Genomic DNA, 27387 nt, shown 5'->3' with positions numbered 1-27387 from the left:
TATAATGTTCTCCATATCATGCAAAGTATATGCTAACACAGTTTGGCCAAAGCTCCATAGTAAATAAAAATTTTCTTGTGATAATTCCATGAAACTTCTTTTTGGCCACTTTGTGTTTATTAGGTACAGTGTTGTCATTTAACAGGAAGTCAACCCAGTGAAAGCAGTGCCGTCTCTATTCTCTTAAGGAAAGTCAGATAGTAAGTGGGCAACAGGATTCAAATTTAGCTTGATCAATAGAAATCCCTTTTGGCATTTGCTATAAGGTACTTTCTGTTCCCAGAGAATTGATGTCATTACTCTCCTGACTTTATTATCAAAGTTTGAAAAGTAGGAGAGGTAGGGATTTATGTTCATGGTTGGAAATAAATATATTTAAGATTTTTCAGTGAGTAAATTGTAGGTGAGGTTTGATACCCTGCCCCCCACTTCTTTTCCTCTTTGTTCTTTGTATGTACTGGGAACAGCTTTTGTTTCTTCTCTTTTGGGACTCTGGAGTGTGAATCCATCTTCTGTGACTTTCTGATTGTGTAGAGCTGTCCTGACTTTTATTATTGGGGCCAGTCAGAGGAAGGGGACTTTGGGACTTTTCTACCCTTAAGAGCCAAATGTTGGGCTAGAGGTATAGCTTAGCAGTAGAGTTCTATCATACAAAAAGTTGCTGGTATAACCATCCCTACCTAAGTCCCCACTTCTGCCATAAATCTTTCTCTCTTCCTTCTCCTCCTCCCTTATCAACATTTCTGCATAGACAGAGCATAAGCTATATGATGCATAGTTCTTGTAGGTGCCACTTAGATGACCATTCTCTTCAGTTCCTTTTATGTTGTCCAGGCTCTCCTGTAGCTATATAAGTAATTCAAACTGGCCAGGAATTCTTGGTCCCCTTTCTTACTTCTACAGTCCTGAAATTAAAAGTATGAGCTGTCATATCTGTCTCAAAAGTTGGTTTTTCTTTGATTTTTAATTTTTAAAAAAGTTTTGGTTTGGTTTGGTTTTGGTTTTTTGAGACAGGGTTTCTCTGACTGTCCTGGAACTCACTCTAAAGACCAGGCTGGCCTCAACTCAGAGATCCACCCGCCTCTGCCTCCCGAGTGCTGGGATTAAAGGTGTGCACTACCACCGCCCGGCCAACTACATGATCTTTACTACTCCTAAATTACAAGTGAAGAAACTGAGGCTCTTGGCTCCCACTCTAGAAGAATGAGCTCTTACCCACAGAGCCATCTCTCCAGCCCCCAAAAAGACAGAAAAAAAAAGACTGATGCTTAAATTTCGAAACTTACTAGAAAGCCACAATAAATTGCCAGGTGTGGTCATCCATATCTATAATCTCAGCACTGAGGCGCCTAAAGTGGGATAGTGAGTTCATGGTCTTCCTGCCTTACATAGTGAGTTCCAAGACCAACCTGGAATTTGTAATATGACCCTGTGTTTATAAACAAAAACCACACTAATCAAGATTATGTGACATGAGGATGGATAAATAGATTGTTGAAATATAGTGGTTGTGTTCTTCCTGAGGACTTGGGTTCAGTTTCTAGTACCCACATGGTGACTCATAACTGTCTGTAACTCCAGGTCCAGGGGATCTCCCACCCTAATTTGGCCTTTAGATGCACCAGGCACTCATGTGACGCACATACATACAAGCACACAAAACCCTTATAAACATAAAATAAATCTAAAAATGTCAGTAGTATGTAGTATCTATGATCTTAAAACAGCTCTAAGAATTTTGGATTTTTCCTCTACTCTTATTAAAACATAACAGCTATAATTCTAGAATTGCATGTCTAAAAAGTTTATTTGATTATGTATGATTTTCCCCCCAATAAAGGTGTTCATACTGTTGAACAAGAAAAGAGTAGTCTTTTTCAACAAATGAGGTTGGGGTAACTGGATGTCTGTATGTAAAGGAATAAAGTTGGCCCTTATCTCATTCTACACACAAGCACTAATTCTAGCCGGACTGTAGGTGTAAATATAAGAACTAAAATTATAAGATTCTTAGAAGAAAATGTGGGTATAAGTTTTCCTGGCCTCAAGAGATATGGATGTAGCTCACTGGGTAGAGTGCTTGCCTAGCATGCACAAGGCCCTGGGTTTAGTCCCTCGCTCACTTAAATGTTGTGGCCATGGTGACTTGAATGAGAACGGCCCCCATAGGCTCACATATTTGAATGCATAGTTCTCAGTTGGACTGTTTAGGAAGAATTAGGAGGTGTCACTGGGGGTGGACTCACACCAGGTCCAGTCTTCCATTGTTGCTGCCTACAGATCTGGATGTAAGCTCTCCACTGTTGCTTCAGCGCCATGACTCCATGTCTGCTGCTATGCTCTTCACCATGATGGCCATGGACTGACCTGAAACTGTAAGAAAACCCCCAGTTAAATGCTTCCTTTTATAAGTTGCCTGGTCATGGTGCCTCTTCATAGCAGTAGAACTTAGTTATGACTAAGACATGCCTATAATTTTAGCACTCTAGAGGGGGGAGGCATGAGAGTCAGAAATTCAAGGTCATCCTTGTCTGCACAAGTTCAAGATCAGTCAGGGCTACCTGGGCTTCAAAAGCAAACCAACAAATATTCTTGGCCTTAGATTTGGCTATCTAGGATATTAGGCCAATAGGATATATCAGAAGAAAAAAAAGATCAGTTCAGTTTTATCAAAATGAAACATTTGTGCTTCAAATGCAACTGTCAAGAAAGAAATATGTTTTAGGGGAAAACATTTTCTATTAGGCTGAGTAACTTTGTGGTGGTTTTAAAGAAACAGGCCCCACAGGGAGTGGCACTATTAGGAGGTGTAGCCTTGTTGGAAGAAGTGTGTGACTGTTGGGGTAGATTCTGGGGTCTCCTTTGCTCCAGCTACTCTCAGAGTGGTAGACAGTTCCATTTGCCTGTAGCTCAAGATGTAGAACTCTCAGCTCCTCCAGCTCCATGCCTTCCTGCATGCCACCCTGTTTCCCACCATGATGATAATGCACTAAACTCTGAAACTGTATGCTAGCCTTAATTAAATGTTTTCATTTGTAAGAGTTGCTATATGATGGCATGTACCATTAATCCCAGCACCTGGAGGCAGAGGCAAGTGGATTTCTGTGGGTTTGAGGCCAGCCTGGTCTACAGAGTGAGTTCCAGAACAGGCTCCAAAGCTGCAGCGAAATCTTGTCTCCAAAAAAACAAAAACACAACACAACAACAACAAAAAAAAAAACCCAAATTACTATGGTTATGGTGTCTCCTAAGAGCAATAGAAACCCTAGCTAAGACAAACTAGTTTTTTTTAAATATTTATTTATTTATTTATTTATTTATTTATTTATTTATTATGTATGCAATATTCTTTCTGTGTGTGTGCCTGAAGGCCAGAAGAGGGCACCAGACCTCATTACAGATGGTTGTGAGCCACCATGTGGTTGCTGGGAATTGAACTCAGGACCTTTGGAAGAGCAGGCAATGCTCTTAACCACTGAGCCATCTCTCCAGCCCCTAAGACAAACTCGTATCAGAGCTTTTAAAAATTTATTGAGTCTGTGTGAGCGTGTGTCTGTGTCTGTGTTTGTGCATGTGCACGTGTATATGTATGTTTGCATGAGAGTTAGAGGACAACTTGCCAGGGATCAAACTTAGGTTGAGCTTGGTGGCAAGAACAGTCAGTGGGTACACTGAACCAACTCACTGTAGTTGGGTTTTGTTGTTTTTAACCCTTTTGCACTTTTGGGGACCCGCCACCCAGTCCCCAATTTAATCACACGGAGGCTATTGTTACTTTTAAATACCCGGCCTTGCCAGGCAGTGGTGGCGCATGCCTTTAATCCCAGAGGCAGGCAGATCTTTGTGAGTTCGAGACCAACCTGGTCTACAAGAGCTAGTTCCAGGACAGGCTCCAAAGCTACAGAGAAATCCTGTCTCGAAAAACCAAAAAAAAAAAAAAAAAAAAGGCCCAGCCTTAGCTTGACTTAATACTAGCCAGCTTTTCTTAACTTAAATTATCCTGTCTATCTTTTCAGTCTGGGCTTTTATCTTTCTCTATTCTGTTTACCTTTCTTTACTTCTTACTCCATAGCTGGTTGTGTGGCTGGGTGGCTGGCCCCTTGAGTCCTCTTCTCTTGCTCCTCTTCTTTATTCTCTCTGCCTATCCTTTCTCCTGCCTGGCCATTGTTTGTTCAACTCTTTCTTAGACCAGTCAGCTGTTTTAGGCAGGCAAAGTAACACAGCTTTACACAGTTAAACAAATGCAGCATAAGAGATGCAACACATATTTGCATCGTTAAACAAATGGAACACATCTTAAAATAATATTCTATAACAACTCACTGGCCCATGTTTTCTTTCATTTTAGTCTTTTAGAATTTATTCATAAAAAGACAACTTAATTTTACGATGGCATAAGATCATTGTCCAATAAGTGCCAGATACAGTGTGATACCGCTTCAGGATGGTTCTAACCAAAAGTACTTCTAATAGTGTTGGTGAGAATGTGCAGAAAGTTGAAAGAATCTGGGTGAGTCTTTCTTCATACACTGTTGGTAGGTTTGCCTCTTTGGAAGATAGTTCAGAGTTGTTACCACATAACCCAGTGATTCTGTTTTTAGGTATAAATCCAAGAGATGTAAATGTGTCTACACAAAACTTGTACATGAATTTTAATGGCAGGTGTCGGCCAGCTGATAAATAGATGCACAGAATGTGGCATAACCGTGTAATGGGATCTGATTTGGCAAGAAAAGGGCATTAGGTATGCTTATGCTTAATGATTTAACATATGCTCTACACGGATAACCCTAAGAGTATAAGTAAAAGAAACTGGTTACAAAAGATTACATATTGTATGATTGTGTTTGAGTGATTTCCAGAATAGGCAAATCTGCAGGAAAAGAAAAATAAATGAGGGCTGCCATATTTAGGGGGTATTAAATGGGGAAATGGAAACTGATTACTGATGAGTAGAGATTTTCTTTTAGCAGCAATGAAAATGTCCTAAAATTAATTATAGTGATGATTGAATAGCCCTGAGTATACTTAAAAAGTTTCCACTGAATATTATACTGTTAATGGATGGATTGTATAGTAAGAAAATTATATCACAAGCTCTTTTTTAAAGAGTAAATGATACGAGCTGGTGAGATGGCTGAGCCATTAAAGACTAGGCCCACAACCAAAAAGAGTACATATTTGCTGACTTTAAAAAAGGAAATGCTTTGAAAATACTTAAGATTTGTCTAAATTGAACATGGTTAAGACAGACAGGGAAATGACTATCACGAAGGAGGTTCCCCCCCACACCCAGATCCCTAAAAACAGGAGACATGGTATTCCATATAGCTATACTCACCAAGTGAGTACTGGGATTGTTGGGGACCCAGATGGGTCGGTCATACTGTTGAAGGGCTTGATCCAGAATGCTGTAATCTCAAAAGTTGAAACCTTGAAATCCTCAGTTCCCCAAACTATAATCCTGGTAGTTGGAAAGACTGCCTCACGAGAAAGGTACAAAGCCAAGCTCTTGAGAAAGATTGGGCTTGCACTACAGTGATGATGACAGCCTCACTTAAAAATGCGTCATTCGTCAGCATTTGCATTCATTTCAGCTGATAAAATTCCAGGAGGTTTTAATAAATGAAAGCCACAATTGCCGAAAGAAGCCAGCAGCTACTAACTGCCTCAAAAATAATTATGTGTGTGGTAGTCCATACCTCTTGATGGAAGTGTGACCAGAACAAATAGCAACAAAACAGTGGCTCCTGCATCTGATCAGACCTCTAGCACTTGTTTTGAATTTATCTTTTTATCAGTAATTATAAGTGACAACCACACGATTTTTTTGAAGTGATTATCATCAGACTCTATCCCAGAGCTGTTGAATCAAAACCAGCATTTTAACAAATCAGGTGATTCATATGAGTAATTAAATCTGAGTTACATTGTTTTACAGGACACATCCAAACTCTTCCACAAAGATATTAGAAGGGAAAAAAAAATGAGATAGAGGGGAAAACCTATAAAGAAAAAAAGATTTAGAAAGCATCCCAGTCATCTACAAGGTCTTATTTGGCACTCTTTCAGATGAACACAGATTTTCAAATTATGAAACAATTGGAAAGTATCTTCAATCTACCATAATCTATTTCAAAATAATCTGAGTGGTAGAGGAAAATAGGTAGAACAAGTGGGATAGGATTGATCATATCTGTGGATTGTTGAAGCTGAGTGATAGGTACAAAGAAATTCAACATTTTAATTTTGTGTTCTAATTACTTTAAAAAAAAAAACAGCCAGAAAAGAGAGACTGACTAGGATAATATAGTCTTAAAGGAAGTGTTGGTGAGGATGTGGAAATTGTGTATTCCTGGTGGGGGTACAAAATGGTGAAGCTACTTTTGAAAATGGTCCAAGTTCCTCACAAAATTCTTATTTAATCCAACAGCTCTGTTCCAAGGTCTATATCTAAGAGAAATATAAACATTCAGGCAAAACCTGTGTGTAGGTGTTCTGAGCCACATTTTTCACGAGAGTGAGAACCTTAGAAGCAGCCCAAATGCCCACTGATTGAATAAATTGATACATAAAATGCGGTATAGTATAAAATACAATGAATTTTTTTTTTTTTTTTTTTTGGTTTTTCAAGACAGGGTTTCTCTGTGGCTTTGGAGCCTGTCCTGGAACTAGCTCTGTAGACCAGGCTGGTCTCGAACTCACAGAGATCCACCTGCCTCTGCCTCCCGAGTGCTGGGATTAAAGGCGTGCGCCACCATCGCCCGGCTACAATGAATTTTTAATATATACCCTGGGTAGATGACCCTCAAAAACATTTCATTAAGAGAAAGACACCAGTCATAAAAGACTATGGTATTTTTCCATTTACATGTGTTGTCAAGGTCTCACAGGTGAAAAGGGAAGCATTTCTCATGATAGGGCCTTCTTTTGGGGATGATGAAAATTTTCTAAAATTGCTGATGGTGATGGTCATATACTTCTATCTATACGAAGATATTTAAATTACTAAATTGTACATAAACTAACTGATGAGTTTTGCGGTAAGCAAATTCGTATCAGTAGAACTGGTGCAAAAGGAGGGAGAGTATTATACTAATATTTTTCTTTGCCCAGGAGTAATCAAATTAGGTCTTTGGGAAGAAGTCTTTGTAGGTGATTCTGATGTGCCACCAGGCGAGAAGCACTGAAGAAGGACTGTGAGGAGAGAGATGTCAGATATGTCAGCTTAGAAGGGAAGCCTCAGGGATGGTGTCCTAGTTGACCCAAAGGAATTAATAGTCTACAGGGAAGAATTGTCTGAATTAGCATAATTTATTCTATCATTTTTGCCAGAATACAGTTAGGCATAGGGAACCCCTTTTTCTTCTCTGAGAAAACTGTTAGATTGTGATTGAAAATCTTGACTTACACTCATAGGTATTATGTGTGGGCTCAGATGCCTTAGCATCAGCCTCCCTTCCTCCTCTTTCATCCCCATCATCATCATCTTGGGTCTCATTTGCTCTGACTTTCTAACTTCTTACTCAAGGTAAAAACATACTTTATTGGTGACATTTTGGGGTACCAAATCACAGTACAAAAATGGTAATCTGATAAACGTAGGCATGGAGGCACATTTTCTGTTTCTTGAATTGAAAGGCACAAAAGCAAGACTTCCAAAACCAAAAACATACACCTGGTGCAGGCGAAGTTTCCTTGTCCTGGGAGCCTCTCCCAAATAACTGACATGAAGCCTTATTATTAATTATACATGTTCAATCAACAGCTCAGGATTGTCACTAGCTAACCCTTACATTTAAATTAACCCATATTTCTTATCTATGCTTTGCCATATGGCTTGGTACCTTTGCTCAGTGTGGCATGCTCATCTTGCTTCTCCCTGCTTCTGCTGGCGACTCCTCAGACTCTGCCCTTTTTCCTCTCAGCATTCTCTCCCTGTCAGACCATCTCACCCAATTTCTTCCTTCCCAGCTATCAGCCAGTTTTTTTATATTAATAATGAGAGTAGTACATGTTCACAGAATACAGAATAATTATTCCACAATGGGCTGGAGAGATGGCTTAGAGGTTAAAAGCATAGTTGCCCTCTAGAGGACCTGGGTTTGCTTCCTAGCAGCCATGTCAAGTGGCCTGTGAATCCAGCTCCAGGAGATCCAGCAACCTTCCTGAGCACTGGTGTATACGTGGCATTTGTGCACACATCAGTGAATAAAAATAAAAATAAATCTTAGAAAAGCTGACCTAACTTGCCCAAGTTTCTTTCTTTCAAAGAGCTTTAGATATTAGGGAAGATCTGTTGGTTTCTTGTTTTGATTTTTGAGAGAAGGGCTCTTTTTATAGCCCGGATTAGCCTCGAGCTTACAGTCCTCTGCTTTAGCCTTTCTAGCTGATGTACAGTTTCCTGGTTTATTTTATATTTTAAATTTGTTCATTGTTTTGTTGCCTAGAGAGGAAAAATGGAGTTGACTATATTCTCATTTCTCTTCAGAAACTTTTATTGTTCAGAAAAAAAGCTGTATTCTTGGCTAAGCAAAAGAGAGGGAATTTGAAGGTGCAGTGGCATGGTACCTGGATTTTGAAGACAAGCCATGCAGAACTAGCCTTTGATTCTGTTTTGACTGCCCCTGAGTAAGTTATCTGCTACTCCAGAGAGTTAGTTTCCTCAGTGAGCATTTGGACCTGCTACTCCTGAAGTTAAAATGTGCTTTACTGACTTTCTCTTCAGAAGCTGTTAAACATGGAGAGGCGATGAAGGGTTTGTAGTCTAGATCTAGGGCTGAATAATTGCATTTATCTCAAGGGGTTTCTAAAAGTGTTTGGAGCTGACTGTGGTGTTGGTATTATTCCATTCTATAACAAGATTCTCCCTCTAATTCAGTCATTACTAGAACTTGGATATCTTACTCCCAAATGTAGTGTGTGTCTGCTGTTTCAGTTCCTAGACCTTTATGGGCAGGTAAGAAATCAGCTGTACAACAGGACCTGGCCAGGAGATGGACGTGTTCTAGTTAGGTGCTCTACCATTTGCTCTGGCCTCTTCCTCTTACTCCAAGATAAGAGGTTTTGAATGAAAACAGCTCTAGTATTTTATGGCATGTATTACAGACTCTAATACTACTTCCCCTCTTTGTCTTTCTGTCCTACATCCCCATATAGATCAGTTCTTCTTGGGTCACGGGGACTTGACATATCCCACATCTCCCAGAGATTGGAGAGTCTGAGTGCAGCGACCACTTTTGAACCTCTTGAGCCTGTGAAGGACACAGACATTCAGGTAAGAGCTGCCAGCTGCAAGAGCAGCCTGGAGCATGTACCCAGGCCATAGGCCTTGGCCCTTTCTTCACCGCTGAATTAAGACTGCCACTTTCTTTATCAGTTTTCTTCTTACTTAGATACTGAAAGAACAGGAGACTCAGGTTTGGAGATCAGAGGGGGAATCATTGGGTTGTTTTCAGAGTGCTCTTTGTGGGTAAATTTAAGAAAGCGATTCCATCCTGTACTTTTTAGATAATTCTGGTTTGAAAACGGATTTTACTGACTTACTTGGGCTTAATCCAAGGTGCAGAGACAGGAGTCATTCAGTTTCTCTTGCTTGATTTACTAGATTCAGATAATTTTACTATTTGTTGTTCACATTTCTTTTTACATCTTACTTGTATTGGAGCTTAAAGTACTATTTATTGCAATCAGCTCAGTGATTTCCAGGAAGTATTTGGCTGCATTAGTGATACCAGGAAATGGCCTAATAGAGCACCCAGTCTCATCGAGCCTGACATGCCCCTAGCTGCTGATTGCTATTTTATCTAGTCAGAAACTGCTGTAAGCTTGTTTAGGCGAAACCTCGTGATTTGATTGTTTTGTGTAGGAATGAAAGCACTCCATGGAGTGCATGCTGTACTGCTTGCATTGGTTTACCTGTTCTGTTTTTGTTTGTTTGCTTGAGATGAGGTCCACTCTTGTAGGGTCTGACCTCAGGTGATCTTGGTCCTCCAATTCTTGAGTAGTGGTAATTTTATGCCACCACCTGCCTTATTTCCTAAGATTTCCTTTGAAATAAAAAGGCAAGTTCAGGAAGAAATGGGTGATAATTGTGTTCTCTATAAGCTGGGCCTAAATTGATACTGTATTCCAAATTCTTTTTAAGACCCATGATAGTGCATCTGGTGACTACATTTCAGAATTTTTCTAATTTGGAAACCTATTCTTTTGAGGGGAGATTAGAAATTACTAATGTTCATGATTTCTTTGGTTATTGCTATGTTCCCAAAATACAAAAATCTAGAAGTTTTTATTTTTATTTTGCTTTTATAACAAACATTACCTAATCTGAAGTGCAACTGCTGGTGCTCTATGATAATACTTTAATACTGATGATATGGCATGAATGGGATAGAACTCAAATACTGTGAATAATCAACATATCTAGTCATCTGCTTAATGTAAGAACATCCTCCTTCAGCACTGTTAGATGGTTTCCCAGCAGTGTATGCTCAGTCGCATCAGAAACAATTTCTTAATTTGAAATGATTATTGCTGTGAATTTTAGTCTTGTGTAGGGAAATCTTTGAACTTTAAAACTAAAGTTGCTTTAGTTTTTAGATTTTTCTCTTTTACTTGGGTTTTGCCAGAATAGCTTTAAAAATGCAAAACGTTGGGCTGGAGAGATGGCTCAGAGATTAAGAGCACTGGCTGCTCTTCCAGATGTCCTGAGTTCAATTCCCAGCAACCACAGTTGGCTCACATCTGTAATAAGATCTGGTGCCCTCTTCTGGTCTGCAGGCATACAAGCAGGCAGAACATTGTATACATAATAAATAAATAATGAAAAATATTTAATCCAGTACAATTATGTGTATGTTTCAGTGTGTTTGCCCACATGTATGTGATTTTGGAAGTTACAGATATGTGAAGCCTGAGGACAGCTTTAAGTATTTTTTAAGTCACTTTTTATCTTTTGTTTGAGAAAGAATCTGTCATTGGCCTGGACATTGACCACATAAAACAGACTGTCTGGCCTGTGAGCTTCTGGGGACCCACCTTTCTTTGCCTCCCTGATCATATGTCTATACTCTCCCATTGCTGAGTATGGGCATACCCACCTTTGCAACTTTTTATGTGGGTTATGGAGATCTGAATTCAGGTCCTTGTGTTTGCAAGGCAGGTGCTTCACTGACTGGGTTTTCGTCTCACCCTCCACCCCAAAAATAACTGGGAATTCATCAATTAGACCTGAAAAAAAAGCCTAGACTTGGTAGTGTTAGGCTACTGTAAACTTCATCTTCTTGCCAAGAAAGAAGAAAGATATAGCTTTGGCCTGAGAAGATTTTGAACTGGGCTTCTGACTCAAGTTTATCAGTAGTAAGTTGATGGTTTTAATTACAATATGTGGCTCAGTTGATCTATGCCAATGATTCTCAGTCTATGGGTTGCACCCCCTTTGAGGGTGTTGTCAAACAACTCTTTCACAGGGGTCCCATGTCAGATATCTTGCATATCAGATATTTACATTATGATTCATAACAGTAGCAAACTTATAGTTATGATGTAGAAAAAAATAATTTTATGTTTGGGGGTTACCACAACATGAGGAACTGTACTAAACGATTATAGCGTTAGGAAGGTTGAGACCACTGATTTATGCTCACTTGTTATGTTAGTCTAGCAGTATCATGTTGGAGCCTGATTAATGTAGTGCCACTCTTAGCACTGAGTGCTCGTCCTTTCTCTTTCTTCTGGTGAGGATAACAGTAAAATTGGACATCTTCAGTTGCTTGGAAAGAAGTCAAGTATAGCTGGTGGTCTGTCGTTCATCTATCATACACCTGATAGAATTACAAGTGAGTCACTACATCCTGCTTGATTGACTTTTGTATAATGTATGAATTTTTTGTTTTTAAAATAGTGAATTTTTTTAGACATGAATGTACTGTACCATAACCCCGCATGCCAGGTATTAGAGTAGAACTGTCATGTCTGTTTATAAGATCCTGAACACATTGTCATGAAAGGAAAGGCTGGCACACTGTCTTGACAGAGGCTGGTCAGGACCTCGCTGCTCATAGCTTTATAAGCTATGAGCTTATAAGCTCTCAAGGCATTTTTCTGTGGGCATACTTTCTCTTTTTATTTGGTAAACATTGATTACATTTCCTTCTGTTTCTAATGGAGCTTGAAATTAATATGGGTTTTGTTTTTACTGTTTTGTTTGTTCTAATCAGTGATGCTGGCATGCATTGAGAATACATTTTTAAAACGTTGCTGTGGCCAGCAATGGTAATATGTCTTGGAAACCACTTAAAATATACATATGAATGATACTTAATAGAATTTTTGAAGATGTTTATTGATTTTATTTTTTGGAAACAATCATAAAGAAGGTCTACAAATTTGTGTGAGAGCAATAATGTAATAGGACATACTGCTGAATTGACTGTACTGAACTAATCAAAGTAACTATGTAGTACATGGGCACAAGGTTTACAGAGATCTACTTGCTTGGTTCAGTCTTGACCAGAAAAAGAAAGAGAGAAAAAACAAACAAACAAAAAACCATTAAGGGCAGATTGCATGTCTTCACCATGATCTGAACAGATCTCATGGATTATGTAATAACATACTATGGTTTCAGTTGTGTTCTGGACTTTCCACTATATTGCATGTATATTTGAATAAGGCTATATAGAGATAGTCTGTTTAGGCCATAAAAATGGGAATTGCATTATTTCTAAATGGCATTAGATCAACATTTCCATATTTGCACCTATTTACCAGAAACTAGTATTAATAGGTACCCTAAAACAATGGGGATTTATTCTTTGACATTTTTGAGTTCTGAAATTTGAAATCAAATTATTGGCACCATTGTGTGCCCTCCTCAGCTCTAGGGGAGAATCTCCTTCAGGTTTTGGTGGGTTCTCATTCTTGGTTTGTGGTAGTGTCTCTCACACTCTGTCTTCATAGATTCTTCCTGGTGTCCAGTCTACCTTTCCTTTCTCTTGTTAGTGAAATTACCATGTCAGTTCATAAGACCCATCTTAAAGCCTTGTTGAAAACAGGAAAAGCGGGTGCATTCATTGGATGACTTCATCTTGAGATCCTTAGTTTAGTCACATCTCCAAAGACCCTATTTCCAAGGAAGATGATCGTTACAAGTTCACAGGGTTAGGATTTGAACATTTCTTTTTGGGGAGCACTCTTCACCTCAGTACACTTATAGTGCCAGAAAGGCTGAACCTTTCACTTAGGATCACGAAACGTCTTCAGCTGACCTCCATGGAGAGTACCGGAGCTGGGCAGTTTAGTGCTAGCTGTCCTCATGACGAGGCCAACAAGGCCAGCACATCGTCAGTTTTCTCCTGGGGGCTTTAGGAAGTGAGACTACACACACATCTTGATTCCCGAGTTCAGTGCCATGCCTTCTGTCCAAACAGGTCAGCAAACAATTATGTGTTGGAAAGCCTTCAGCCCAGACCTTTTCAGTTGCTAATAGTCTGCTGCTTATAAAGCATGAAACCCAGAAAGCATTCCCCATTTCTTTATTTTGTAGGGGTTTGCAGGGTAGCCTTTGGTCTCCTGGTACTATGTAGTCCATGCTGGCCTCCAACTTCATAATCCGCCTTAATTAGCAGGTTATGTTTTACAAGAGTAAAGAGAAAAGCAAGTATTCAATAAAGGATACATTATCATGAGAAAATTAAATCAGGAAAGCTAATATGTCACATGTACAGCATTGGTGTAGAGATGCTTGTTAAGCCATTTGCTTACCACACTGTATTTATGATAAAATATTCACTGTTTTCTTTCTTTTTTCTGTTCTTGGAAATGTAGAGTGTGCTCAGACCACTCAGTTTATTTTTTAAACAGTGAGAAGAAAAACTAAATGTCTTTGTGAGTTTAAAAATGAATCAGTGCTGTAACCCCTTATCATCCAAATTGTTGTTTTCGGTTTGTCTTTTGACTTCCTGTCTTAAGAAAGAGACATTACCATTTAAACACAGCTAGATAAACATGACAGAGGAAAGAAGCTGTGGTGCTCGCTAATTGTGTATTTGGAACAGGTTGCTGAAATTCTGTGCAGTTTGCTGGAGAAAGTGTTGGATTTGCCAGAGTGATTGGCATGATGAGTAGCAGCTCTTTGGGAACATTACAGGGTAAATATTAATTCTGCAAAAGAAGTACATCTGGAAACTCCTCTAGTCTGAATTAGTTAAGGGGAAGTACAGTCAGAGTGGGCAAGCCATGTCTTAGCACTAGGACTGATTGTTTTTTGTGTGTGAGTGTGTGGTTGCTATTGTTTGTAGGTACAGACCTGCTCTGTACTCCAGGCTGGCCTTAAGATCCTCCTTCCTCTGTATCCCGTGGGTTGGAGCTAAGTTGCCAGGCTCTAGGATTCTTGTTTTTTTTGTGAAAGTCTCAACTGTGTATAGCATTGGCTGGCCTGGAGCTTACTGTGTACAACAGGCCAGCCTCTGCCTCTCAGTGCTGGGTTTAAGGCATGTGTCACCACACCCAGTTCTAGAACTATTTTTAAAGAAATGAGTTTCTTTGCTTTTCATCTGTATCTAGAAGCTGAGGTCTAGCAGAGTTGCAGTAGGAAGTTTACAGACAGGTGAGGTTCATTCATAAGATTTACAGCTGTTTGCATTCTGACCATTTGTTCTACAATTCTGAGGGATGGTTTGCGTAGACAAAACACACCTGACTTGTGTCTTGCTCTACCGTGCTTCATATGCTTGAACAGCAGGTTTTTCTGCACCAAATGGTAATCTAAGCTGGACTAAGTGTTTGTAAAATTTGAATTGAAGGACTGTGGACTGAAGAAATAGGACTTTTTTGTTCTCTACATATTTTCATGTAATAGGAAAACGTAAGACTATTTCATGTACTCTGTGGTTGAAAGTTTTTAGGTAAGATTTGTGTTTATTAATCTTTTTTACTGTATTTCTCCCACTATAACTTTCCATGCATCTATGGAAAGTTCATGGTAACCTTTCTTTTAAGGTTGTAGAGGTTTAAAAACAATTTTTTAAAATGTTATATATGAGTATTTTGCCTGTATGTATGTTTGTGCATCATGTACACAGAGCCAAAAGAGTGCATCAGGTCGCTTGGAGTAGGAGTTAAGGATGGTTGTGAGCTGCCACGTGGGTGCTGGGAACTGACTACTGATCCTCTGCAAGAGCAGTCAGTGCTCTTAACCACTGAGCCATCTCCCAGCTCTGATCATAGAGGACTTTAGTGAACATTTGAACCTTGTCTTTGCCTAGCTTAAAGCAGCTTCCTCTCCTGCTCCTGATGTAGCCTGTGGTTGGTGCTTTTAGGCTCACTAGCAGATGAGTCTGAGTGTAGCAGTATCCAGGGTCTATTTGTTGGAGAGAAACTCTTTTCTGGAATACCAGGTACATTTTAGACCAAGATGTGAGCATGGCATTTGAGCTGCTTTTAGCCAAGCTTACATCTCTTCTATCCCAGCTCTGCTTCAGGGACAGAAGTTAGGCAAGGCTTTGTTCCTTGTGTGAACATAGTGGCTTCCAAGCTCACATGGAATAATACACATTCAATAATATTTGCTGTCCTTGACACCAAACCTTGACCTAGTGTCAATCTCACAGTTAGCAAAACCCAGTAAACTATAAAAATAAAGTGTCTTCACAGAGGCAGGCTAGTGTCCATCCTGTTTTGTGTTATAGTTGAGTGTATTAATACTAGCTGGTAGAGAACTGAAATGATTATGTTGTTCTGCCCGCTTGTGATCAGAGAAATGACAGCCATTGTGGTTTGGTGGCAGAGTACAATTACATTATTCAGTGAATGGAATTAAAGACTGTAACTTTTGGAGTCAAATTGGGTTTGTGGAAAATGTGAAAACTGCTTTTCTGTAAGCCAGGAGTATAAAATGTCAGTCCTTTTATTTATCCATTCACAGTAGCTTCTGAATGCTAGGCTTTCAGAACAAGCAAGCAAATGGCTGCTGAATGTGTTCTGAACAAGCAGGAAATGACAGGCTGTTTTGTCTTCGCAGGGTTTTCTTATATCCTGTAGTGAGCAGGAGAATATCAATTACCACCTTAAAGAAGAACGAATTTGGAATAGTTCTGTAAGAATATCTTGGAACAAGCCCACAGCTAAAATATTTATCTGGCATCTGAATAGAGCAGGGCAGATACTGGCTAGGCTGTACCTTTGAACTGGCACTGAAGCATCCCTTCCTCCTTCATTAGCCCTCTTAACCTGCCAATACCCCTTGATGTGTCAGCTTCCTGGAGCTGGGGAGCACAGGTTGTCGTCTTTGGCCTAGAATCTTAAATTGGCTTGGTTCAGAAATCAGAAATGAGCATGTCCTTTTATCTTCTCAACTATTTGACACTAGAGTGGATATGATTTGAATTAAAACCTTTTCAAGCATTGGTAGCCCTTCTCAGATGGCAGCCCTTGACCCTGTGTACCACATTGGTCTACCACTGTGCTCTGTGATTGATCTTATTTCCATTTGGGGATGTTCGATTCAGAGCTTTTCAGGTTGTAGCCTGATGTGGTGCCTTTGTTTGGCTGACGGCAGTTGCAAAGTATGGCTCTGTAATTACAAACCTTGGGGCCTAGGTTGCTGGTGTCCCCACCTGCCTACCGTGTGAAGAGTGGAGAGGAGCTCCGACTGCAGAGGCTTTTCCTTCTTGTTAGTTTGGTGTGAAGCTGAAGCTGAGAGTGGAAGGGCAGCATGCTGACACAGAAGCAGGTGCTTTGCTGTTGCTTAAAGCGTTTCTCTCCTTCACAGATGCCCAGCTTCCATTCTGGGCTTAAATGTGGAGAATCTCAACATTGTTTAAGGGCAAGTTGCTGCTGTCATCCTGGACAAGATAGGCACAGGCCCACAAGCCACTTTGGTTATCTTAGAGGACAGAAGGGCCAGACCTGAGTGATTGTGAGACAGAAAAGCCTGCCGCTGCTTTTCAGAAACCTGGGGCGCTTAATGCAATGCGGCAGCTACCAAGACATTTCACAAAAAGAATCTTTGTCTCCTAAAACATTTTTACAATCAGAACTGGACTGTTTGTTTAATATCTAAAACGAGGGGGTGGTGTTCAGGTCAACAGACTCTAAAGTGGACTGTGGATTTGCTAACTAAGTTTTATTATTATTGTATAATTTGACTTATTAGTTAGAATGGCATGAGCAGAAGGATATGAGGGATGTGTTCCTCTATTGCTTCTAAAAATGCAGTTGCTATCTTAAAGCAGGCAGACTACCATATGCTTATGATATACTTAATTTATGAGTTTATGATATACTTAATTTCCTCAGGAAGCAGAGTACATGGCTGTGCTATTCTCTGAGCACTCTCCTCTGCTGGACACTCCCATACTCAGTGTCTGTCAAGCTGTCACAGCAGGCCTGGCCTCTAAATGAGCAGGGCCTGGTGGACCTTGAAGGTTTATGATCATTTATAATGGCAGTTGGTTTTGTGATGAGGCCCCTATCCTAGATATCTTAGCGTTGAAGAAATGTGGTAGCCATTAGTCATTCAAAGCTGCGGGTCATCCCTTCCCCACACTCCTGATTCATCTCAGATCTAGAAGTTTGTTTGTTTGTTTGTTCTGAGACAGGATCTCACTGTGAAGCCCCTGCTGATCTGGAACTCTCTACAGGCTACCCTTGAACTCATACAGTGCTTACCTCCTAAGTGCTGGGATTAAAGTACCACCACACTCAGCTGATACTTTTATAAAATACAATAAAAATGAATTATTAGAAAAAATAAAGACATACAAAATACAAGCTCTGCTTTAAAACATTAGGTTCAGTAGTGATAAAATTTATGTTAGTTACTATAAAAGTTTCTAACTGTATTCATGGTTTATTTATTTTATTTTAGATATAGGAGTGTTTTCCTTAGTTTATGTCTGTGCACCACATGTATGCCTGGTACCCGTGGAGGCCAGAATAGAATTTTTAATTCCCTGAAACAGGAGTTAGAGACAGTGTGAATTGCCATGTGTTGGGAACCAGGTCTTCTGCAAGAGTAGCCAGTGCTTTTAACTGCTGAGCCAGTTTTTCAGCCTCTATTCTCAGGTTTTGCACTTACCTTCTACAGACTAGGAGTAAGACATTAGCAGAGAAATACTCCTTTGCTTGTACTTTGAGTAATGTTCTGCCTACCTCTCTCTTGCCCTCCTTCTTGTATAGGAAAGTGCAGGTCAAAGGCAAGTTTAAACTCCTGTGTTGTTTTACTGTAGCTAATGTCAGAGTAGCAAAGCTGATCATTTATTTAGCGATCATTTATTTTGTCCACATGGCAGCACTTTCTGGGCTTTCTCCCTTAATCTTCCTACCACCCACTGAGGCAGATGGATGTTTGCTGTCAATTCCCTTCTCCAGATAGGAATCTAAAGTCTTCAGAGGCTAGATTTTTCACTCCAGTTCTGTTGACTGTACTATGGTCTTAGCCCCCTAGGTTTTGAATTTCCTTTATAGACTAGGATAATTAAAGAAGTAGATATTCAAGGTGTGTTTGAAGGAGGAAAAACTAGGCGTGTGCACTTGCCTTTGCTCATTAACTTATCTCCATTCTTTCTTAATAAACTATTTTCACACCTTAAATATTTTGAGAAAGATATACCATCTTATTTTCTTTTTTAAAACTGTAAATGTATATAGGCACATACATCTGTACAGGCATGAGCCAGAGGACATTGGATGTCCTCCCCTATTACTCTCAGTCTTACTCCCCTGACACAGGATCTCACTGAACTGGGGCAGGGTATTGGCCAGTAAGCCCCCGGGATCCACTTGTCTTTGTCCTAACAGTGGTGGGGCGGGCTTACAGGTGTGTTCATGGCTAAAACCAGATTTTTGTGTGGGTCCTGGGGATCTGAATTTAGGTCCTCAAGCTTGCACAGCAAGCACTGTTAGATCCTGCTTCCCCCCCCCCCCCCAAGAAACTAAACTGTAAAATAATGTTGCCTGAGTAAAAAGCTGGACAACAAACCATGATGCACAGCCCTGCTGGGTTTGGGCAGTTATATTCCAGGTGCTGCCTCCTTGGTGTTTTTTTCTGCTTGCTGAGCTGTCAGTTTAATTTATTGTGTAAAGCACAGCCTATTATTTCCCAGATTACTGCCCTATAGGTGCACAGTTAGATTTGTGTGTGAACCAGGAGCAGCTTTTAGTTCAAAATGACAAGTTTTGCACTTGTGCAGAATAGGTTGTGTACAACTTCTTGTGTGATCATCTTTCTTTGTTTCAGAAGCAGAGCTTGAGTTAGAAGGATGATGCTAGAAGCAATTTAAAGGGCACATCATGTTTTTCCTGTAATACCAGATTATTGATTGTTGACTTATTTGTAGGTTTAATGCAGACCCATTTCCTCACTTTGTGTCTGACTGGCCATTAAGCTCTGGCAGTGTGCCGTAATGTTGAAATCTTGTATCATATAATATGGTTTGGCTGCCTAAGGGTATTATGTGTGTTTGAATTTTAAAGACACAGACAAAACTCTCAAATTTGCATGTATTCTAGAATATAGGAAAAATTTATCTACAGCATGATTGTTTACTTCTAGCAGACAGAAGTTGACATTCAGCAGAATGTCATCATGCATGTCATCATTCTCTGGACTAACTGTCCCTTACTACACTGAGTCATGAAGGAAACACTAAACAGAACTGAAAGGGTAGTGACCAGTGCACGCGGAATGTTCACAGTTAAACACTGTGACAAAAACAAGAGAAAAAGAATTTATTTAGCTCACAATTCCAGGTTACAGACCATCCTGGCAGGGATTTGAAATCAGCAGGAGCTTGGGAGAACTGGTCGCATTACATCCATAGTCAGAACCCGAGAGCAGAGAATTGATGCATGTATGCGAATGCTCAGCATGCTCCTCTGTTCTTAAATAATGTAACTCCCTTCCTGGGAGACAGTGCACAACGGTGGGTATACTTTTCCAGATCAGTTACTGCAGTCAAGGTAGCAGTCCCAGACATGCCTGCAGACCATCATAATCTAGTTTCTCATTGAGTCTCCTTCCCCAGGTGATCTCACATGGTATCAAGTTGACAGTTTACTTAAGCTATCACAGTAAGCCTGGGAAATGGCTCCACAGCAACCGTCTTGACTGACATGCTACCTCATAAAGTGGTTGGAACAGCCACCGTTTTGAAAGTATTTATCTGGACAATATACCAGATCTTAGGACTGTGGGATGTTCTGTTTGAAATGACAAAAGAAGACTACTAAATCAATAGAATGTTTGCCTTCCATGTGTGAGGCTCTGGGCTTGATCCCTAGTACCACAACTGGATGCGGTGGTGCACACCTGTAATCACAGCACTCAAGAGGTGGAGGTATGAGGATCAGAAGTTTAAGATCATCCTCTGCTACATTCTGAAGTTGAGGCTCAGCTGGGCTATATGAAACCCAGGAGAGAGAGAGAGACAGAGAGAGAGATTGGTATCTGTTTTGTTTTTCAATACAGGGTTTCTCTGTGTAACAGACCTAGCTGTCCTAGAACTTGCTCTGTAGACCAGGCCTGCCTCTGCTGGAATTAAAGACATTCGCCACCACCACCCAGTGGCATATTTGTAAATGAAGTGAGGAATTAGTATGTGACACATACATTAGAGATTATCTGAAATAACTATGACTACTCAGAATAATTAAGTGCCTATAAAACGATATGTGGTGTTTTATTTCGTTCTATAATTGAGAAGCATTCCATTATGTGAAAAAGGACCCAAAACACATTGATTTCATTGAATCATTTTTGTTATCCTCCTCAGACCATTCAGAATGCTATTCCGAAAATCTGCACCTTTGCCCTGGTTTGGAAGATTTTGGGGGAAGAAATTAGCCAGAATCTTATCTGAACTATTAGTGGTATATCAGAACACTCCTGCTATCTGTGTAATACTTGTCCATTACTCACTCACTTTTACTGTAGTACTTGAGATGGTCCAGTGATGTAGGCCTCACTCATCTTTATTTAGGAATTATGATGGTTAATGTTAATTGTCAGCTTGACAGGATCTAGAGACACCAGGGAAATAGGCCTCTGGACACACCTGTAGGGGATTGTCTTGATCATGTTAGTGGATGTGGAAGACCTATCTTAACTGTGGGCAGAGACATTCTTGCATGTGCACATTCATCCTTCTGTTTTCTGATTGTGATGAAATAGGATCAGCTATTTCAAGCTTCTGCTGCCCTGTCGCCTCTGCCGTGATGAACTGTACTGTCTTAGTGAGTCTTCAATTGCTGTGAGGAGACACCATGACCACAGCAACTCTTATAGAGGAAAGCATTTAATTAGGCTGGCTTACAGTTCAGAGGTTTAGTCCATTGTCATCATGGTGGGGAATATGGCAGCACACAGGCTGACATGGTGCTGGAGAAGTTGCTGAGAGTTCTATATCCAGATCTGCAGGCAGCAGGAAGAGAGAGACTCTGGTCTTGGAAAGGGCTTTCTGAAACCTCAAAGCCCACTCCCATTGACACATTTTTCCCAACAAGGCCACACCTCCTAATCTTTTCAAATATTGCCACTCTCTGGTGACCAAGTATTCTAATCTATGCACCTGTCAAGCCTTTCTCATTGAAACCACCACATGTAACTTGAGCTATGAGCTAAGATAAACCCTTTCTTTCTCAAGTTATTTTTGTCAGAATATTTTATTACAGCAAAACCAGAAGACACTAAGACAGAAGTAGAAGAAATTGACATCAGAAGAGATTAGTTACCGTCAAGTGTGAGACGTGCATCCAGGTGACAGCGTAGCTTGCTTTTGCTGAAGAGAGCGTCAAGTAGTAGTCTGGTAAAGTGCCTTTCGTGCAGCTGTGTTCTTCAAGCACTCTAAGCCAGTTCTTGCTGCTTTTTGGTGGGCTTTGTTGTTTTAAAAAGATGGTCTCATGTAGCCCAGTCTGCTTTCCAACTTATCTAGATAGCTGAGGATAACCTTCTGCTCTTCTTCCTATGCTGGGATTACAACTGTGGGCCACCATGCCTGACTTGATTTTGTTGTATGTTTGTGGGCACATATGTGTGCATGGTCGTTTGTTTGTTTTGTTGTTTTGAGGCAGGGTCTTGCTTTCTAGCCCAGGCTGCCCCAGATTCACAATCCTCCTGCTTCAGGCTCTGAATGCTGAGCTCACAGGTATAGGTCAGCATGCTGCACTGGTTCTTTCACTGGTGGCTTTATTCGTGTTTTGCCCTCGTGTTTGCTCTTGAATAGCTTCTTGTCTGTTTTATTTGAAATGATGCTTCTATCTATTTCTTCCTAGGTGAAAGATTTGGGGGGCTGGTGAGGTAGCTCAGCAGTTAAGAGCACTGGCTGCTCTTCCAGAGGTCCTGCCTGAGTTCATTCCCAGCAACCATATGGTGGCTCACAACCATTCAACCATTTGTAAGGAGATGTGGTGCCCTCTTCTGGCCTGCAGGCAGACATATAGGCAGAACACTCTATACATAATAAATAAAAAAGAAAATCCCTTAAAAAAAACGGAAAACTTCGGGGGTCAACCATCTGGCTTATAAGGATGTATAAGGTGCTACTTAGGAAAACAATTTGTACTCATAGCTCCTGTGAGCTTTATGATAAATAATGGCAAGCCCCATTTTTTCCTCTTGAAGAAATACTTTGGAACAAAAAGTCACACAGATGTTTGCTGTTGCTGTTAACACATCACTGTTGTGTGAAGGACTTGCTTGACATGTTTTAAGTCTTGTCATACTAGAGCCCATCAGCCACATTAAGGCTACATGAATAAGTTCTCGACGCCAAGTAAATGCAAACTAGCGTATGAAAACAACTTTGGATCTGTAGGTGGACCAGAATGTCAGGGTTTAGAGTAGACCAGAAGACTCCGATTGTTGTATACTTGATCCTTCTCTCACTTCCCTCCCTTTCATTCTCGCTCTCCACCTCTCCTCTGTATCCTCCCTATGGCCTACTCCATTTGCCTGAGCCTTTGCAGACAAGCTGACAGCAGATGCTGACACCAGTAATGAAAATGGACCAAACCAGATCTGAGTGCCCGGACCACAGTGAGGTGGAGGATATTTTCAGGGTTAGCCCATCCCTCTGTCCTGCCTGCTGAGAAAGGTCTGCTGTTCCCAAGGCTTCTGTTGTAGCCTCACTGTAGGCACTGGCCATAGCTGACAGACACAGCAGGGGTGGAATGAGCTGGGCCTTGTAACTGGCAAGTGCCCCTTGAAGTCTGACCTTGCTTCCCCTTCTAGTTAGCCTGCTGCCGTGTATATTCTCTCAATACCAGTTCTTATTTTCTGTTTGCATTCTCATAAAAAATTGAACTGTATTTTAGGCAACATTCAGCTAATTTGCTCATATCTTATACTTTTCTCTTGTTTTCTGAGACAAGGTCTTACCATATAGCTCAAGCTGGCCTTGAACTCAGGAACCTAATGTCAAAGCCTCCCAAGTGCTGGGATTACAGGTTTATTCTGTTCTTTTAATAAGTATCCTGAAAATTATTTCTTTACTTTTAGATCATTGCTTAAATTCTCTGCTAATTTTCTACTTTTGGCTTCAGCTTGGTGTTGAAGATGTGTAAAAATTTTTTGTCATCTGTAGAGGTTGGAGTGAGATTGTTAGAACTATTCGTACTTTAATGAGAATTGCACGAACAGCAGACTAAGTAAGAGGCTGGGAGAGAGCAGTGAGAACAAGACATTCCCTCTCACTTTGGGAATGAAGTTGGAAGTTAATCTACTGTTTGGCTTCATGCATGCCAGTTCTTAGCTTTGCAAGCTCCTGTGTCTTTTTATCTTTCTATGGGAGGTTTACCAGAGCAGCACATGTGTTGCAGAGCCTGCCAGGGAGGTCTGGGGCCACGCGCTTCAACTCTGTCTTTTGTATTAGCTTTCTGCCTGATGTTGACTTTAGTTTCCTTCCGTACAACTCTCATGCTTTCTGCACATTTTATAGCTAGAAGCAGACTTTTGGTTAGTGGTTAAAGTGTGGCGCCCAGACCAGTAGCATTTACATCACTTTTGGATTTCTTAGACATAGGTATGCTTAGCCCTCACAGAGTGATTAGCCCTAGGATGAAGCCTCTATCATGTATGCCTTAATAAGTGAATCTTATATGAGACCAACTGGATTATGTGAACACAGAAGTCAGTTTTCTAGATGTTCTCATGGTTTCTGGATTTACTCTACCTGTAAATAACCCCAGAAAATATTTTTATTAAATAAATTTTAGCACCAACCTATGAAACAGTTTATCTTGAGTCCCTAAAAGATACCTAACCATTTGTAATGGATTTTGTTTGGTTGGTTTTTATTTTTTGAGACAGGACCTCAAGTAGCCCATGCTAATGTCAAACTTACTATGTTACCAAGGCTGGCCTAGAACTCTTGATCCTCTTGCCTCTACCACCCAAGTGCTGAGATTATAGGTGTAGCCAATACGTCCTTTTTAGAACCATCCTTGTTTTTAGCTCTGTGTCGTCAAGGACACAGTGGTCAAGAAAATGTATGCTTGACATGCCTGTTATGACTTAAGATTTGTCAATTATAATTTTTTTCATTATGGGAATATTGAATATAAAATTGAGGCTGTAGCTTAGAATTTACACTCTTGTCATGTAGAGGAAAATGAAAAGGAGAGGGAGTCATAGGAAAGAGTGTGGGATTAATAATCCCATTTTGTTGATCATTACTGTCCTCTCTGATGCTGTGAGCGGATGTTCAATTGCTTCTGCGAGCATTAATAATTCATGGGTGGACTATGCCAAAGGAAGCCTTAAATTTGGTCTCTCAGCAGATTAAATAGATCGTCTGCCATCAGTAGGAGTCAGAAGAGATGAAAGATGGACTTGTTTTTATTCATTAACTTGATTCCCTTGCATTTCTCCCAGCCTCCTTTCCGCATTCTGTTTGCCTTTGCACCCCACTGCAATTAGCTGAATGCTGGAGCTCTTGGTTTACCGTTAATGTCATTAGATTTTGCTTTTCCTTAACTGCAACTAACAACAGATGTCATGAGAGAAAGCAAAGGAGCAGAATAGAGTATCTCCTTGGAAATGTCTAAATCAGTCTGCATCCTTAAAATGTATTAAATGTGCAGCCCATGTTTTAGAAATCATTTAAAATGACTTCACTTTACTTTGAGGAATAATCCTGTTACATCCTATAGGTCTGGGGGAAGGTTCCCATTTTACAGACAAGGAAACCTGGGCATAGAGCAAATGACTTGTGTGTAGTTACCTAGACCCAGTTTGCTTTGGAACTAACTTCACCTTCAGTGTGTGTTTCATGAGATGTCTCTATTGCTTAATTTCAGAGTTTGTATGTGAGTACTTTAATGAGGTACTTCAGTTTTAATAATTTGCCAAAGTGCATGGTAGTCTGAGAGACTATGAGTATACAGTGTGGTGTTCACAGCTGTAGTGTCCTACATCTTCAGAACTTCCAGATAACAGCTTTCCACACCTTGCCAGACAGGGACCTACTTAAGTACACATCCTGAGAAGGATGCTTGTGAAGTGGATGTCCCTGTGTGCATGACATTGTCAGTGTTTAGGGTTTGTGACAGGATGTGGCTGTTTGAAATGCACGGTAGTGAGAAGGTGCGAGGTGACAACTGGAGGTATTTCGTCTCCTCGGTTGTTTGCTGTGGACTGGTGTAAAGAAGCAAGATGATAAAGCAATACACTTGTTTTTAGAGTCATGTGCATCATGGCCTTTGGCTGGTGGAGAGAGCAGTGCGGGGAAAACAGACTTCCAGATCACCCTATTTAAAAAAAAAAGATTTAAAATTGCAGATTCCAGTGTCCCTAATTTAGAGGTGAGAACCTGACAGTGTTTTATAGGGCAGCATAAAGCATGTAGGACTAAACAGGGTGCTCTGAAGTGGCAAGTGAGGACAGGCCAGGGGTGTCATCTAGAGCCACTATCCCTTGGGTCATCAGTTTTTACTCTGATTATTTTCTTTTTCTTCTTTTTCTTTTTGGTTTTTTGAGACCGGGTTTCTCTGTGTATCCCTGAATATTCTTAATCTCACTCTGTAGACCAGGCTGGCCTCACTCAGAGATCCACCTGCCTCTGCCTCCTGAGTGCTGGGACCAAAGGCGTACCATGCCCAGCCTCTGATTATTTTCTTTTTTTTTTTTTTTTTTTTTTTTTTTTTGAGATAGGGTTTCTCTGTGGCTTTGGAGCCTGTCCTGGAACTAGCTCTATAGACCAGGCTGGTCTCGAACTCACAGAGATCTGCCTACCTCTGCCTCCCGAGTGCTGGGATTAAAGGCGTGCGCCACCATCGCCCGGCTGATTATTTTCTTAAGACTTAATCCTTGAGCATAGTTTTAGTATATTTGGTACTAAATACTTAAGGAATGATATTAATTTTATAATAGGCATGAAAAATAAACGTCCCATGTATAAGTCTCCTTCATAGAGTAACCTTTACAACTATATTTATGTACACACGTGTGTGCCACAGTGCACATGTGTAGGTCACAAGACAGCTTGCAGAGTTGTTCTCTCTTTTCTACCCTGTAGGTTCTGGGGATGGGACTCAGGTCATCAATCTTGGCAACAAGTGCCTTTGCCTCCTGAGACATCTCACTGGTCAAGAAAAAAAATTAAGAATGTATATTTTGTATGCAGGAATGTGAAATTATGACCCCAGAATGACTTAGTTTTTTGTCCCATATTTAAATTGTTGAGGACTGGGTAAATTTAGTAATCCTTTTCTTTTACTAAAAAGCCCTTTGTTTTTATCTACAATTTTTCAGATAGAATCTCACTAAGTAGATTTGGGTGGCTTGGAACTCAGACTCATCGAGCTCACCTACTTCTGCCTCCCAGTTGCTGGTACTAAAGGTGTGTGCCACCACGCCCTATCAAATAGTCTTTTGTTTTTAACTAGTAACCTAAAAGTAGAAAGAATAAAGATGTGCAGCAAAAGCTTGCATGGGAATCAAGATCTATTTTCCTTCTAAGATAATAGTAATAACATACTCTGTCTTACATTAATAAACAAATCCACGCTCTGCATATGTGGATGTATAAGACAGATCTTGGGATATTTCATTTTAGTATTTCTTCACATAACAGCTTATCTACCAAATGTAAAATAGATTTTAAGAGGATTCTGTTTGCAGTCAACCTGGCAGAAGCACATCTGTTGTGTAAAGGACACTGGCAACAAGATTTAGCAAGCTAAAGGCCCTTCTTTTGAAACCACAGTTGTCCTCCATATCGTAATGTCAGATTCCCAGAAGTCTGGGGCTCAGGCCCGTGCCTGGCTGTTTCTCTCAGTGCACTGTCACTAGACAGTGAACTCAGCAAGGAGCAATAACATCAAGTCCTGGACTGAAGTAAGAACCCAGACCAGGTGACTGACTGTAGGACCCTGGCCAGAACCTCA

At 40.4% G+C, this 27387-nt stretch overlaps 1 protein-coding gene across 1 annotated transcript in view; it reads left to right on the top strand.

Annotated features, from left to right (window-relative positions):
• Nup93 (nucleoporin 93) overlaps window positions 1-27387 on the top strand; it is a 103099-nt gene that overhangs the window by 19686 nt on the left and 56026 nt on the right. The window contains exon 3 of the mRNA XM_041650065.1: window positions 9160-9277. Coding sequence (XP_041505999.1) covers window positions 9160-9277 — 118 coding nt within the window. The remainder of the gene's footprint in view (window positions 1-9159; window positions 9278-27387) is intronic.

Source organism: Microtus oregoni, unplaced genomic scaffold (genome assembly GCF_018167655.1).
Source record: "Microtus oregoni isolate MIOR12 unplaced genomic scaffold, Mior012 000004F_ref0000308, whole genome shotgun sequence".
Lineage (NCBI taxonomy): Eukaryota > Metazoa > Chordata > Mammalia > Rodentia > Cricetidae > Microtus > Microtus oregoni.
Note: the sequence above shows the minus strand (reverse complement) of the source record. Positions and strands in the feature narration are given on the sequence as shown.